Source organism: Alligator mississippiensis, chromosome 3 (assembly GCF_030867095.1).
Source record: "Alligator mississippiensis isolate rAllMis1 chromosome 3, rAllMis1, whole genome shotgun sequence".
Lineage (NCBI taxonomy): Eukaryota > Metazoa > Chordata > Crocodylia > Alligatoridae > Alligator > Alligator mississippiensis.
The window spans coordinates 280515202-280532427 of record NC_081826.1 but is presented as its reverse complement, the minus strand read 5'-3'; the positions used below and the strand labels follow the sequence as shown (position 1 = coordinate 280532427).

Genomic DNA, 17226 nt, shown 5'->3' with positions numbered 1-17226 from the left:
TTACAGACCAGGTCCTTGATGTGGGCAACTGCACGACCTGATCTCACTTCCTCTTCTTAACAATGATTACATTTTCTTTTGAGAGGCTTCATTTTTACTGTAGACCAATTTGAGTTCTGTAAACCATAGGCGCCTGTTAAGTAATCTTTCATTGCAACAAGCAAGCAAAAGACCCAACACACAAAACCACAAATAGAGAAAACAATCCACATTTCCACAGTTTGTTAGAAATAGCTGATACTAGTGAATCCTTAAAGTGATTAAATTCAGTAAGAACCTGACGGAAAGGAGACTGTAAAGCTTAGTAAAAGAATGATTCCCTATTTCCCCCTGCCTCAAGTAGTGATGGCTCAGGTCCAACTCAGAGTCAAACTACTTTGCAGAACAGTTTTGGACAGAGCAATATAAACAAATACCCCCTCAAATGTCCATTCCATCCACTGGAACAGAACCGAAAAGACCTGATGACATCAGGCCCCTTGCATTATATGATACTGAACTCAGAATGCAATTCCATTCCTAAGTCCTCTTTTGATGTGAAATTAACCTTGATGGAAAGTGGCTGTGAAATGATTTTCAGCAACATACTAAAATATCAAAGCATAGCATATTACTCCAAAAAGCTGCATTAAAAGAACATTATTAAAGAAGTTGCAAAGTAAGCACCCAAGAGGTCAGTAGAGCAAGAATTAGTCTTCATTTCAACCTTACTTTATCCCCCTTGGCTAAGGACAGAAGTTGCACACAGACTGGTTTAAGTGACCAGAAACTGGTTTCAACCTGTAACAGAACAGACATTCAGTGCACCTAAACTAGTTTGAAAATGGCTGAAACCAGTTTGAGGTAAACCTGGTTGAATGCAGTATCAGACTTAACTGATTTGGGTCAAACTGGTTTATGAAACTTCTGTCCCAGACCCCTTCCTGGTTCAAGTTAAATCATAGTCCCCAGCATGCTTTCCAGCCCTGAGCTGGGCTGGGCTGGGCTATCTGCTCCAGCGAGCAGTGCTGGCCCTGCCCCTCTACTCTGTAGCTGGGGCAGTGAGAACCGGCTAATAAGCAGGTGGGAGGGGAAAGCCTGGCTGGGGATGCAGCCCAGTCTGCAAGAGATGGGGGGAGGGACTGCCCCCCAGCAAACCATAGCTGGGGTCTGGGGTCATATAGGGGGCCCTTGTAGCCAAGTAAGTTTGAGCAGGACAACTGTGGACTACAAATCACAGAGACACCTAGAAGCAGGAAGAGGAAGTGATGAGCAACCCTGCAGAGTCCTCTAGGGCACACATTCAAACCCTTCTCTGAAGACAGTATTTTTAAGCAACTAGCGAGGCCAGAAAACAAAAGAATCTGTGTGGGATTTGTCCTTGGTGAGAAAAAAAAACGAATTCCCTTTCCTTGTAAGTGAATATTTGTTTGTCACTTAGCTGATTGTTCGGAGTTTGCGAGATCTTTGGGGGCTGTATATTGTAACCAAAACAGAAGCCTTCCAGCTGAGGATGTGAAGGAGGCTTCCTGCCTTTAATTGGTGCTGATTTGGTGAGGATGTGAAAGAGGCTTCCTGCCGTTAATTGGTGCTGATTTTGGTGTGACAAGATAGTGAACATACAGGGCACTGGTGTTACGAAGAAGGTTGTGATGTTTGGCCAATCAGGAAGCATTCGCAGAAAGAGGACGCTTTTCAAGAGATGTTTTTGAGACCCAAGCCTTCTGGCACAGCAAGCTTTAAATTAGGAATTAGGGTGAGATGGTTGGAAGAGACTCGTGTATTTTTTTCTTGCCTTGTTGTTAAGATGCAGGGAGAGGGAAATCATTCAATGAATATATAGAAAGGGATCCATGAACAACAGAACATAGAATAGTTGGCAGCAGATGTTGTAGAATATAGAATAGATGTTGCTGTGGCCTTTGTTCCTTTGGAGGTCCCCCACTTGCAGATGAACACCCTGAGTTGGGGGCAGCAGCCTGATAAATGGAAAGTGGGATTCCCAGAGCATACGTCTGCAGTTTACATCAGTGCAGCCAACATCACATTTTTACTGACTGCTTGCCATTGTTAGGTTTAGTTTTCTATCCAGTGAACTAAATAAATTCTTATACATTCACACATAATATACAACAACATTTATATTTGTAAGTGATCAACAATTATGCTGCCTCACTTATGCTCCAACCCATTATCCCTAAGTTTTTGGTACTTGCTCTCAAAAATCTTCAGCTTTCAACATACCAGCCAATTCACAGAATCACAGAGAAGTAGGGCTGGAAGGGACTTCCAGAGGCCGTCTTATCCAACCCCCCCGCCTTAGGCAGGATCATTCCTATCCAAACCATCCCCTACAAACCATAATCTAAAATCTACAGAAGCTTCTGTGAAATGCTGTCAGGATATGTGTAAGAGAGCCCAGATAAAGGACCATGTCCCTCCCCCACTACAGAGGAAGGCAAACCCCCCCACCATCCATAACAGTCTGACTATGGGGTGAAATTCTTTTCTCACCCCAAATAGATCAGTTAGACCCTGATTGGAGAGGCAAGACCCTATAGCCAGAAACCTCCAGGTTTGGTCCCAGCAGGTGTACCGGTTCACATTTCAGTCCTGAGAACTTGTGTTGGAAAATAGTAAAGATTACTGAACGCTTACAGCTACAGCATGTGTGGGGGCTTGAGATAAAAGGGAGCAAAGTTGTCTGAAGTCCTCAATGAGTTCTTTGCCTCAGTGTTCCTAAGCGAGGGGCAAGACAAGGCTCTCACTGGGATTGTAGAGAGGCAGCAGCATGGTGCCAGACTACCATGCGTAGACCCTGAGATGGTGCAGAGTCACTTGGAAGAACTGGATGTGTTTAAGTCGGCAGGCCCGGATGGGCTCCATCCGAGGGTACTGAAGGCACTGGCCGACGTCTTTGCACAGCCACTGGCGGGAATATTTGAACGCTCATGGTGCACGGGCCAAGTCCCAGAGGACTGGAAAAGGGCCAATGTGGTCCCCATTTTCAAGAAGGGGAGGAAGGAGGACCCGGGCAACGATAGGCCAGTCAGTCTCACCTCCATCCTTGGCAAAGTCTTTGAAAAAATTAACAAGGCTCACATTTGCGAGAGCCCGGCAGGACAAATTATGCTGAGGGGAAACCAGCACAGGTTTGTGGCAGGCAGATCATGCCTGACTAATCTAGTCTCTTTTTATGACCAGGTTACAAAACGCCTGGACACAGGAAGAGGGGTTGATGTCTTATACTTAGCCTTCAGGAAGGCCTTCGTTACGGTATCCCACCCCATACTGGTGAACAAGTTAAGAGGCTGTGACTTGGATGACTACACAGTCTGGTGCATGGCGAATTGGCTAGAGGGTCGCACCCAGAGAGTCGTGGTGGATGGGTCAGTATCGACCTGGAAGGGTGTGGGCAGTGGGGTCCCGCAGGGCTCGTTCCTTGGACTGATACTCTCAATGTCTTCATCAGCGACTTGGACGAGGGAGTGAAATGTACTCTGTCCAAGTTTGCAGATGACACAAAGCTATGGGGAGAAGTGGACATGCCGGAGGGCAAGGAACAGCTGCAAGCAGACCTGGATAGGTTGGACAAGTGGGCAGAAAACAACAGAATGCAGTTCAACAAGGAGAAATGCAAAGTGCTGCACCTAGGGAGGAAAAATATCCAGCACACCTACAGCCTAGGGAATGACCTGCTTGGTGGCACTTAAGTGGAAAGGGACCTTGGAGTCCTAGTGGACTCCAAGATGAACATGAGTCGGCAGTGTGATGAAGCCATCAGAAAAGCTAATGCCTCTTTATCATGCATCAGCAGATGCATGACCAATAGATCCAAAGAGGTGATACTTCCCCTCTATCGGGCGCTGGTCAGACCGCAGTTGGAGTACTGCATGCAATTCTGGGCGCCGCACTTCAAGAGGGATGTGGATAACCTGGAGAGGGTCCAGAGAAGGGCCACTCATATAGTTAAGGGCTTGCAGACCAAGCCCTACGAGGAGAAACTAGAGAAACTGGACCTTTTCAGCCTCCGCAAGAGAAGGTTGAGAGGCGACCTTGTGGCTGCCTATAAGTTCATCACGGGGGCACAGAAGGGAATTGGTGAGGTTTTATTCACCAAGGCACCCCCGGGGGTTACAAGAAATAATGGCCACAAGCTAGCAGAGAGCAGATTTAGACTAAACATTAGGAAAAACTTCTTCACAGTTAGAGTGGCCAAAGTCTGGAACGGGCTCCCAAGGGAGGTGGTGCTCTCCCCTACCCTGGGGGTCTTCAAGAGGAGGTTGGATATGCATCTAGCTGGGGTCATCTAGACCCAGCACTCTTTCCTGCCTATGCAGGGGGTCAGATTCGATGATCTATTGAGGTCCCTTCCGACCCTAATGTCATAACTCAATGATTTTTAGTGCCTCGGCACATTGGAATTTTCCCGCGACATGGAGCTTTCTTTGCACGGTGGATTTCTCAGCTGCAGAGAGAAATCCCCGGTGCAAAAGAGTTCCCGCCACACGTATGCAAATTAGTGTCCCACTATTGGTCAATTCTAAATTATTCCTACGTGGCGGCTAGCAATTGGCTCGCTAGCCATATAAAAGGTTAGAGCAGTTTCCGCCCAAGTTGGAGGACTCCACAACCATCTCGTGGGGAACTCTGAGCGTGCTGTGGAGCCTAGCAAACTCCGCGTGTGTCTTGGAGGAGGACATAAAGGCCTGATCAGCTTTTAGCCACTCCCCGTCATAGTGGAAAATTTGATGTACCCCCGTGTGAAGCGCTCGTGGAGTCGTACATCGACAACTCATCTCGGTTCGGTTAGGTTCGAAAGAGATCTCACTTGTGTTTGTTTGCGTGCAACTGCAACTCAAGCAAGTTTCCTTCCTGCACTGTGACCATCGGCAGTGTAAGTAAAGTTTTCTTTGTAAAACCAATACGCTTCCGTGCCTAACTCTACTCCGTCATGGAAAAACCGCACCTGACGGTCCGGGCTACTGGCCATAGCCTTAGACCGCCCTTGGTCCCGACACCTAACATCTATGAATCTATGAATCTGTTCCTTTTACTCTGCAATAATCATTAAATACAATTAAAACTTCAGCAGCAGTTGTGGCACAGAAAGTCAGGAGCCCCATCAACAACAAATTTTCATTCTTGGAAAAGAATTAATCTTTTTTTTTTTTTTTTTGACCAGTATAATTTGGAACATGAACTCAACCTGAATATTGCATACAATTTGTGATTAACTTTGTGTTAGGTCATTTGTTCAGTCCTGGTCTCGGAAGGGCATTCTCCTACCATACCTTCACTAATGTTTTATTCAGGTTAGATGTAAATGCTCCAAGGTTAAGACATTATGGAAGAAGTTCAAGGAGAACAGTCAACATCCTAATCAACAAAGTATTAAATATTGTAATTTAGAAAGAGCAAAACGCACCCTACAGATACATTCCTGTTTTCCAGGGACTTCTAACAAATAAGGATTATACTCCAGAGAATCATATTTATGTAGCAACATGTAATGTCATCTAAATTGCTTTTAATAAATTCACTTCATCACAAGTAATCTCTCAATGTTTTTTCACTTCAGATACAACAGTAAATTAAGGAGGTTTTTAATACCAAACCATCTAAATCTACATGCCTCACTTCTAACAGTCATGTGGAAATAAGAAATTCTGAGACTCAATCAAAACAATGTTTAGGATTGGTGGAAGGACAGGGTTTGGTGAATAAATATTCAACAGTTTTATTATTTCAGAGCTATTCCACTCAAATTCACGTAATATTTGCTTACTGACTAGATTCACAAAATGGAGAAAGTGATACCACCACCTACTCTCCTTTTACCCAGCATCTCAGTGGTTAGGATAGTAACCCTGAATGGGAATGCGGTTCAATACCAACTCTTTCAGAGAGGATCTGAACTCACCATAATCACACTGTTACAGGGCGGGGGTACTCAACCCAAGGCCTGCAGGCCAGTTCTGGCCCCTGCCATGGTACCATCCTGTGGAGCTTCCCAAGAGCCATAGCCCTGCATGCTAAGTCAGGTGTGTAGGGCCCAATCCCAGCATGCAGGGCTGGTGTGGGGCCTCAGAACCCAATCCCAGCATGGAGGGGACAGCCAAGGCTAGGTATTCCCAGTTGGGGTGTGTAGACCCAATCCTGGCACATGGGGTCTGATCAGACTGTGGACTGGCCCTAAGCCACTCATCTGGCCCAGTGGGCAGATGTTGAGCACCGGTGCTATAGGGAATTCCAAGTGGGTGGTTCTCTACCTGCTGGGTTGATTTTCTTCCACTTGGCATGAAGATATCAGGTCTCCATTCAGAATGTATCAGTGATACTCACAAGCTTTAATCTTTAAATGGAGGTAATGTTGAAATGACATGAAACGCACCAGAAACCCAGGGCCACAAAACTGTCCTGCCTCAGTATGTCTCTGGTGAATGCCTCATACTTCTAATACTCAACTTCTATACTTATAAAGACCTGACATTTGAAAATGAAGGGGTAAAGATTTGGGAACCAAGATTATTAAAAAATGCAGAAAACAAGCAAGGAGAAAGCTTTGACAAAAGTCATACCGTTCAATCCACAAGCTCCTTCCTTTTCCAATACGGCCTCCCGTCTCTGCCTTTCAGCATTTTGAGGGACATGTGCTCTATAGATGATGTGTAGGTGAGGTGTTCCTTCTGTCACTGGATACTTTTGAACAGGCTCAATGAAGTAGTCCTCACGTGGCAGGTGGAAATATCCCGTCTGAAAATAATAATATAACCATTAATTTCTACTGTACTTTTGCTGCAGTGTAAGTCAACTACAAACAAGATATGTTCAGTTCCTTCATGTCACCACCTCAGGATTTTTCTGATAAGCCAATCATATCTATTGCATCATGCATAGGAAACAATAGCTGCGTGCATTTGTTCTGTTAGATTTTGCTTAATAAATCCAATTTTTTTCTACCTTTGTGACACAACAAGCAGAAAGGGAATGTAAAATCTTTTATAGGCACTTGATTAGGAACTCATCCCTTGAGGACAACAGAAGTAGAAAACAGTGCTTTAACAGGTGCCCAGTCATAGTTCTGCTCTGCTTCAGGCTACAAGCAGAGAAAATCTCCTAACAAGTACAGTATTATTTGAATAACCTCTTTTCTAATAAGCTGTGCTCCTCTTCATTGTGACAAAGGCTTAGCAGCTCTGCTGATGTCTGAAAAAGTTAATCACTCAAATATCAGCCAACAGACAGCTCTCTCTAACTAACATAGGTGCATTCGTGTCAGCCATTTAAAAGGCCAGTATTCTTACACCTTCAACCACCACCTGCCACTGGATCCCTCAGATGGATGCAAACCATAGTACAGGCACCTTACCCCTCACAGCTCCATCACAGATGTAACTGGGATAATAAACTTTTCTGGCTGCCAATTACCTCACACTCGGCAGAGTTATTTAGTGCATCAGCAGCAGTGCATTAAGGTGTTCCTGCTGTTTCCTTTTCAGAAGCCAGCATGCATCCATCCAAATGCTGACTGGCACTGTGAAACATTCAGGGAGAAGCTACTGCATCCCCCCCAGTCCCCCCATCACACTCTACAGGTACCCTTGTGACCTACCTGCAGTGCCACTGTGCTACATGTGCACTAGGTACCAAACACTGCACTAGAAAACTCTTGTAATGGAAATTATCTTGTAATGGGGAAGAATACTGTATTTACTAACATACTACATGCACCTTCTCTCCCAAAACCAGCCCCCCAAAATTCAGTTGCATGTTTTAAACAGGGAAATTGTTTTCTTTGCTGGAAAAGAAGCAAGACTAGGGGCACAGATGATCAGAATGACCAGAAACTTGGCAGCAAACCTGGAAGTCGACCAGAAACACTTCCAGTCCACTTCCAGGTCTGCCAGGGTTCATGCTGGGGGGTCCCCCCATGCCCTCCCAGCTCAGTGACTGGTGCCTCCTGGGTCGGGGGGGGGCACCTGGGGTCCCCCCATGGCCAACTGCTGAGCCGGCGGGGGGGGGGAGTGTGGGGGAGGAGCCTCTGTACACTCGGCAGCGGGCGTGGAAGTGGACTGGAAGCATCAAGCATGCGGGGGCCCCCCACACACTCCTGTGGGACACTCCATCCACCCCACCATTGTAGCATTCATAAGCCATGCCTGGTACCTCAAGGTATATAGAAAAACATTTAAAGCTATGTCTAATTGCCCGATCGCTGATTCTCCGAATCAGAATCAAATCTTCAGATTTGGATTCAGCCGAATTGAATTGGGGACAGTGATCCAAATCAACGAATTGAATTGAATTACTGTCCCTGATTCAGGCTGTATCCAAATCAGAATAGAATATGGCCCATTTCACACACCCCTACCCGTCAGACTGTGGCACTTTAAAAAAAGGTTACAAAAAAATTAACAGGACTGTACACACTCTGCATTCAGCTAAACAGATATAGATGCAGAGGTGGATTACGACTTTTTCAGGCCCTGGACAAGAAGAGGATTGGGGGCCCCTCGCAGCTCACCTCCCTCCACTCCCACCACCCCACAAGAGCTAGGTTCCAGCAGAGGGAAGTGCCTTTTCCCCTCCTGGTGCTGCTACAGTGGAGAAGTTTCTAAAAAAAAAGCCTCTGACCACAGCAAAGGGGAGGGAGAAGCAATTTTAAAAGGATAATCAGTCATGTTCCATAAGTTTTCTCAGCCCTTCAGTCCACCCAGTACAGACCGCATGGGCATGTCCAGATGAACATGCAAATGCACTTATGGCACCTCAAAGGCTTTTGAGATGCTGCAAAACACACATGACATGTGAAAAGGTTCTCGGTGCTGCATATTTTCAGCACAGAGCAAAAATCAGATACTGTGAAATCCTGGTATCTAAAAAAAATGGTTTAAAAAAATGAGGTGGTGCATGTGGCTGCAGTGAGACAAGGGTGATAACTGTATAAGGAGCCAGCATCAAATGAGGGCTCCTGAGCTAGGGCCAGGCAACTGTGAACTTAAAAGTATTTGGTTCCCGGCCCTCCCAAAGGGAGGTGTTGACAACCCCTGCCAGTAGTAGACCTAGTCTCCCCTGGCTGGCTTTTACAAGCTAGGATGGGCACAGGACCAGTCCACAGCTGGTCACCCTCGAAGCACATCTTCTACATAAGTGGGTAATAGCAATTTGGAATGATCCTCATAAACAAGACAAGACTTAGCAGCACTGTTTGAGATGGGACCAATTTACCAGGTTGATCATGCAAATTGAGTCCCTAATCTTGAGTTTTGCAATGTTTGAAGTCATTTATGTTCCATGATTCCAGGTGTGTAAGAGTCTCTGGGAGATGGAAGTAGTAATTTAGGCCTTGTTACACATTAATTTTAGGTGGTTGCTGAAGCTCTTAACCCCTAGTTTGTCTGCTCATTAACACCTGAAACTAGCATTAAGTACACTTTAGGTGGCTTAAACATACGCCACTTCAGGGCAGGTTTATCTCTAATCCATGTTACTGAGCTCGTGTTCCATTAATGTGTGGCCACTCTCCACAGATAAACAGATGCAGTGTCCTCTTCCCTACCTTCCTGTTCTGTGTGGACAGACTTTCCAGCCCCTGAACTCTACTGCCCAGGAGACAGTTCTGACACCAAGCCAAATCCCCAAAACTGGAGCCTGGCTGGCCAGAGCCACGCTCCAGCTGCTGGCTAGGTTCTGCACACCCAGATCGCCACTACTGCAGCCTCGGGAGGCCCCCAGAACCCCAGGTAAGGCTGCTGGGGCCAGCCCAGGTGCTGGCTCCAACCTCTCTTATCCCACCTGGGCAAATTGCCACATGCCAGGGCATGCGTGCAGGGGCTTTTCCCAGAAACAAGTAGCAGTGGCACAACTATGTGCCACTGCTATTTGTCCCCAGGGAAATGCATGTACATGCTTGTTGGACATGCCCCATGAGTCCTGCCGCTAGGTTCAGCTTTCCATACTCCCCTTCTGTACCGTCTCCAGTGCAACTACCAATCTGTCCCTTAATATCCTTGTATAAATTCATACCTTGGCTTGTGGGACAAGAGTTCAACTATTCATGGACCACTTCTCCTTGTGCATTTTCCAAAAAGAGTTGATTAGAAGTGAATTAAATCCCATTACCCCTGATCTTTTGCTCTTTTTATTATTAATTCATCTAATGCAGAAATCCTTCCCTCTGGTCCCATTTTCATTACAAAGGGAGGTAAAAAATATGAAGGTAGGTCTTATTTTAAAAGGTCCTGAAATTTAAATACATTAGTACTCTTCTCATGACCTAGGGAGATTTTACAGATTCTGGACAAGGACTTGGGTTCACAAAGGTTTAATGAAGTAGGTTTATTTTATTATCTTTTTTTTTTTTAATAAAGAAAACGAGTCAAGTCTCTCATTTTTAAAGATTAATACAAACATGTTTTGCTCAACATTATGCATTGTAAATCTCTAGGGTGCTTTGGAGATGGGAGGCTGGCAGGCATGAGTAAAGAACATGAATCCTAGCACTAAATCTGCATTCAGAACAGATAAAGTTATCACGCAAGCATGAGTCGAATGAATAGGAATGCCTAGGAGCTGGCAAGACAACACTAGACTTTGCAGTGCACTCTTGGTACATGCTGGGGGGGTTTTTTGTTGGGGGGGGGGGGGATTTGCTTCCCACTGTGCAAGGTTATCTGAAGAACTGACGAATTGATTGAAATAGCGTAAAGTCTGTCCTGGCACAAACCATTGGCAACACCATGCGCTGAGAAGGAATGTGTGATGGGACTGCGAGTCGGCCAAGGCAGTGAAGGCGTAAACTCACCCTGTGGGGACATACCCAGTTAAATGATAGACAAATTTAGGAATAACAGTAATGATAAAAAGACCAACTTTAATAATTAGGGAAAAACACTACAATAGAACTAGGGAAAAACAGAGCATAAAAATAAAAGTTCAAAGCCCACAACCATCTAGCACTTTACTCTCAAGCCCAGCCAGTGCTTACTTCTCAGTCCCTGGCTGAGTGACAGACAGGAATTATCACCATCTCTGTTGCTAAACTCCCCCTTATCCTCAGAGGTTTCGTCTTCTCTGCAGGCCCTCAGCAGATTGCCTCTGTTCCACCACTCCATCCTTTCCAGCTGCAGTCCCCACAGGGCAGGCTCCCTCTGTCTCCACTCTCTGTGGCTTCACACCACAGGGCTTCAGGTAACTCCAGCAGGCCACATGCTGGCAGCCACTCATGCACATGCCTGTACACTTTCCAGCAGCCCTGCTTATATCTCCTCCCCCAACTTCTCAAGAGCCATGGTTCTCAGGAAAGGGTCCCCTCTAGCACCAGCCAGATGGCACAGGCCCTCTGCAATCAGACCATTAACTCTTTTCCAACCAGAACAAAAAACTCATCCAAAAAACACTTTCAATGTGAACCCATCAAAACAAACAATTCCAACCACATAATCCTCCCAGAGTGCAGTCTTTTACTGATGCCTCCAAAGCTTTGGCTACTTTGATTTTATCTGGGATATTTTTGATTTAGCTGAAATCAGGACAAATCCATGCTATAGAACAAATGCTGGTTATCTGCAGGAGCTAGGAAAATATCTCCCCCACACCCCACCCCCAACTGCACCCCCAAATCAGATTGGCAAGCGCCACCGGGATATGTCTTTAACTGTCCTCTGTTGGCACCCTTGTCACTTTCCCTTGGGATGTGATCCTTTTCCTAGGACCTTCATGATCATCTAATCATAAATTACCCTTTCAAAACCTCTAGCATTGCAGTGCCAGGACATTGTACATGCTGCCCTTTGCTTGTGGCTTGCTGGGGCAGTGCAGAGTGAACAATGTTATGTACAGTAGACCCCTGATTTACGTGATTCTGACTTACACACGTCTCATTTATGCAATTTTTAATTAGGGTCCAAACTGGAAAATGCCCCTCAAGATGTGCATCATTCATGTATATACACAAACGCTCGTGAGATTCGCATATATATGCGAACACCTCACAAGATTTACAGGCAGAATCAAGCGGAGCTGTGCCGCTATTGTGGTAGCGGCATCTCAAGATGCATAGGTGAGACGCTAGACGCGCCTCCTAAAGGCGATTCTGCTGAGAAAAGGGGAAATTAAGCTACGACTAAGGTACGTCTAGGGTACTCAACCCCTCACTATTCTCTTATTTCCTATGGGGAAATCATCCTGACTTAGGTGAATTCAGCTTACATGAAATTCCCCTAGAATGCAATACTCATGTAAATCTGGGGTCTACTGTACCCTTCTGGACACACTGTTGCCTGCAAGACAGGGGATGGGACTCAGTGGGCTTAAATGCTGCCCCCCCCCAGTCTTTTGTCCCTTTGCAATTTTGGATAGCATTGGAATAACCACCATGCCTATTGTGAAGCAGCATGGCTGATCACTGGGTGTTGCATCTGATCCTGCATCTTACCTACCAAGAAATAAGGCTAGGCAACCCTTAAAGAGTAGGCATATCTGTAATGGCATGCCTCCAGCCCCAGCTCCAACCAACATTAGTCCTGAAGCCATGAAAATCAACCCAAGTTTTATAAAGTCAGATCAAAAGGACCTTTACACATGATAAAACATACTAAAAGAACAGCTATACTAAATGAGAGTAAATGTCCATCTACCACAGTACTCTGTCCCAGGCAAACAGCAGATGATTTAGGGGAAGGTTATAATCACAGGACAGGTATAGAGTGATCCATCCCATCTTACCATTTCAGTTATCACCTGTCATAGACTTAAGGATATCCTGAGCTTTAGCTTTCATCTGTCACTCCCTCAAACACACCAACTAGCAGCAAAGATTGCTTAGGAGCTAGCAAATGGTTGCCTGATGGAGTCTCTGTCTTCACAGCCTTCTGGAACAAGGAGTCTTAGCTGTCTTCACTATCTAACTGTTGAGCTTGGTTGTTTGTGGAACAAGAGGTAATGGGCAGGACTTATATTCATTGTGCATGTGGGCCAAAGGTGGGGAATCTGTGCCAGTTTTTTCTTCTTGCAGAAGTTCATTTTAGCATGCCAAATCACTAAGAAAGCAATCTCCTATACAGACAAGAGGTCTTCTCCTGAAGAGTAAAAGTCATAGAATCATGGAAACATAGAAAATTAGGATTGAAAGGGACTTCAGGAGGTCATCTAGTCCAACCACCTGCTCAAAGCAGGACCATCCCCAACATATCGTCCCAGCCAAAGCTTTGTTTAACCAGGTGTTGAAAGCCTCCACGGATGGAGATTCCACAACCTCTCTGAGTAACCTGTTCCAGTGCTTCACTAGCCTTCTCATGATAATTTTTTTCCTAATATCTAACCTAAACTTCCCTTTCTGCAACTTGAGACCATTGCTCCTTATTCTGTCATCTGCCACCAGATAAATAGCAGATGGTAGCTAAGAATAGTCTAGCTCCATCCTCTTTGGTACCCACCTCGAGCTACTTGAAGGCTGCTATTAAATCCCCTCTCAGTCTTTCCTTCTCCAGACTTAATAATCCCACTTCCCTCAGCATCTCCTCATAAGTCACATGCACCAGGCACCTCACCATTTTTGTTGCCTTCTGCTGGACTGTCTCTAATTTGTCCGTCCACATCCTTTCTGTATTGCGGAGCCCAAAACAGGACATGCTACTCCAGATGTGGCCTCACCAGTGCTGAAAATCTTTTCTCAATGTTTCATAGTTTCATTGTTGGTAGGGTCAGAATGGACCTGAGGAGATCATCTAGTCCAAACCCCTGCCGTGGCAGGAGAGAGTACTGGGGTCAAACGACCCTGGCCAGATGTTCGTCCAGCCTTTTTTTAAAGACCGCCAGGGTAGGAGCCAGCACCACTTTTCTTGGAAGTTGGTTCCAGGTCCTAGCCGCCCTGACAGTGAAATAGCACCTCCTAATGTCTAGTCTGAAGCTACCCTCCACTAGCTTGTGTTTGTTGTTTCTTGTAACTCTCGGGAGTGCTCGGGGGAACAGGGACTCTCCCAATGCCTGCTGGTCCCCTTGACTAATTTGTAGACTGCCACTAGATCCCTTCTCAGCCTTCTCTTTTGGAGGCTGAACAGGTTCAGGTCTCCTCGTAGGGCCTGCCCTGCTGACCCCAATCATGCGGGTGGCCCTCCTTTGGACCCTCTCCATGTTGTCCACATCCCTCCTGAAGTGCGGCACCCAGAACTTGACGCAGTACTCCAACTGCGGCCTGACCAGTGCCACATAGAGGGGGAGGATCACCTCCATGGACCTGCTTGAGATGCATCTGTGGATGCATGACAAGGTATGGTTGGCCTTCCTGACCATGTCCCCACTCTGTCAGCCCATGTTCATTGTGGCATCAATGTGCTGGCAATGCTCCTACTAATGCAGCCCAGTACGCCATTAGCCTTCTTTGCAACAAGGCCAGGCTGTTGGTTCATTATCAGCTTATTTTCCACTGTAACCACCAGATTCTTTTCTGTTGAGTTGCTGCTTAGCCATTCAGTCCCCAACCTGTACTAGTGCATGGGACTGTTCTGATCTAAATGAAGGATAGAGTTTTTATTCTTAGAATTTCAAATCTAGGAATTCTGAGACTGAAAGAAAGCTCAGCTTCCATAAAAGGAATCTAAAATTTCACAGTTGTAAAGAGTATCTTCAGTGATGTGAATGCCAAAGACAAGGTGCAGAAATCAGACAAGAAGAGCCTCAAATATATGCTCAATTTATCTCATGATTTTTTTATGCTTAGAATGTGCACTACTGCTTATATTTTTCTTGGCTATCTTCCCCAAAGGATAGCTTCTCTTTCCCTCTCAAAGAAGAGAAGCCCAAGAAATCAAAAGCCTCAGTCAAGCTATAGAGTATCTCAGACGTGAACCTACTTCTAAAAGGTAGCAATGATGAATCAGTCCAAGATATCCCATCATCCCGCAGGTACAGGGGAAAAAACAGTATTTTCCTATACATAATGCTTTTTGTTATATAACACTTGTATATAACACTTGAAGGGGATGGGGCTGGGCCAGCCAAGCACCGAGCCCAGCCCCATGCCTGACTTTTTTGATGTGGCACAGCATATAAGTCGAGTTTGATTTTTTAAGACCCCAAAATTGGGCTTCAAAACCTGACTGATACACTGTGAAATAATGGTAAATTATTGCTTGTAACGTGTTAGGCTGCACTGGACCTGAGTGTTTTCATGATAGCACAACGGTATATAACCTTAGTCCGAGTGTGTCTCCTCTACAGGACAGTGTTTGCACGAGGAGCTGGGAGACCAGAGTTTCATTTCAAACCCTGCCTCTTGGGCACTCTGGTTATTTACTTTCAGTTATTGAACCTGAGATCTCGTGCAAGGGTTCCCGTTTCTTCACCACTTTGGAATTTACAGTGTTCTGAAGTCACAGCGATTCTCAGGCGATGCCTTCTCCCATTTTCTGATATTTTGCAGATTCAAAGCCAGCAGTAGTTGTACTCTACTCACACTTAGAGGTTAGTACAGCTGCAATTAAAAAAAAGGACTGGGATGAAACTGAGCTACTGCCGAGCTACTGCAGAAGGATTCAGAAGCATGTACTACATTCACACTACCATGGTTTAGGCAAAGAAAAAGATGTCTTGTGAGATGTGGCTGCTATCACAAAAATGCTTTGTTCCATAGCAAATACTCAAGGATTCTAAATTGCTACCGGCTTATTGGACTTGTTTGAAAAATGTTGACTGTTATTTTCTTCATGGCAGCAAGTGGTTTATTACTTGTCTGTCTGCACTTGAACTGTATGCTCTGGGATTTTTTGAAACAGATGGAAATCTAGCTGAGACCATAATCATTGCAGCACAGAGCAAAAGAAACTTCCTTGCATTTTATGAAGTGTGTAACTACTATTTTTATTCTTTCCAGTGAGCAGAATAGTGTTGACATTTGACATTTTCATGCTATAACATTTATGCAGAATACAAACGGGAGGAGAATAAAAAGCATTGCCTGACTGAACACAGACATGTTTACAAAGAAGTGCACATAACTTGATAACTCTCTCTTCCTAGTGTCTATAAGACAACATACCATACTCCTGCATATCAGCCCCTCCGTGGCTCTAACTTCCTGAGCAGAGATATAAGTCAGTTGTGTTAGTCTGGATAGATATGCACCTTTTTGGCTAAGTAAAAAAGATATATATAGATAAAGATATATATATATAGAGAGAGAGAGAGAGAGAGAGTATACAAGTTTTCATGAACCTTCAGTGACACCATATTAAGTAGGAACAAAGATAAGGTGCGCCTACATATAACAGGGCAAAGGTTTTGGAAGCTTGTCCAATCTTCTGATCCTTAAGTGAGATATTGTACATACATGATAAAAATCATCTCCATACATATTTTGTCCCCTGTCCCACTCCCCCCTCCCCACCCCCCCCCAAAAAAAAAAGTCTTACCACTTTTGTGGCAAACAAAAATACCTCAAGAGCTCCACTGTGGTCTGAAAGTCTACTGTCAGGGGCATGGTTACTGCTGCAGCAGATATAACCAAGACAGACGCACAAACTTACTGTTTCCTCATCTTCTAGAATCCATTATTTCCTGCATCAGTTTCATTATCGGAAGCAGCAGTACTGTCTGTGCAGACAAAGCAGGAGATAGAAAAAATGGCTTTTTTGTGTGTATGTGCTCTATTTGTGTAAAGTAGGGATGCACAGACATTTCTTGGAAAAAAAAAAACTGAAGCTGCCTCAGCTTTCACCCATTTTTAGAACTGAGGTACTTTTAACATTTCTAAAAATTATTTTATTTCCACTTTCAGCCCTAAGAAGAACCAGAATGGCCACATGCCATGAGAAAAGCAGTTCCCATTATATTCCTACTGTGGCTGGAAGAAGTGTTGGTCATCATGAAAGATAAGCTGCTTTTGTGAAATTTTCTGCCAACTGTGCAGCCTCAAGGGGCCTGTTTATTTCACATAACATCTGAACTGCCAAAGGATAATCCAAACCACTTGCAAGTTTTACCAGATCACTAGCTCAACTGTCACTAGTGACACATCAGCATTCTGTAAATTACAAATGGTTTGGCAAGAATGAATGCTTTTATCTCAATAACAGAGTAAATAAATGAGATATGTTGAAAGAGAAAGATTTCAGCTAGAAAGCCCCTTAAATCTCACTTCCATAAATTCTATAATTATCCAAGCAGGCATTCATATTTCCTTTAAAACCAGACATTCAAACATTGCAGTGTTTGTATCTAAATCATGTCATCTTTAATGGATTAGAA

At 44.8% G+C, this 17226-nt stretch overlaps 1 protein-coding gene across 7 annotated transcripts in view; it reads right to left on the bottom strand.

Moving 5' to 3' along the window:
- Positions 1–17226, bottom strand: part of ADAMTS12 (ADAM metallopeptidase with thrombospondin type 1 motif 12) — a 353569-nt gene that overhangs the window by 207554 nt on the left and 128789 nt on the right. For all 7 annotated transcript variants that reach the window (XR_002092999.2, XM_059725240.1, XM_059725239.1 and 4 more), the window contains one exon: positions 6561–6735. Coding sequence is in view for 6 of the 7 variants with exons in the window: in XM_059725240.1 (XP_059581223.1) it covers positions 6561–6735 (175 nt within the window). In the remaining variant the exon portion in view is untranslated. The remainder of the gene's footprint in view (positions 1–6560; positions 6736–17226) is intronic.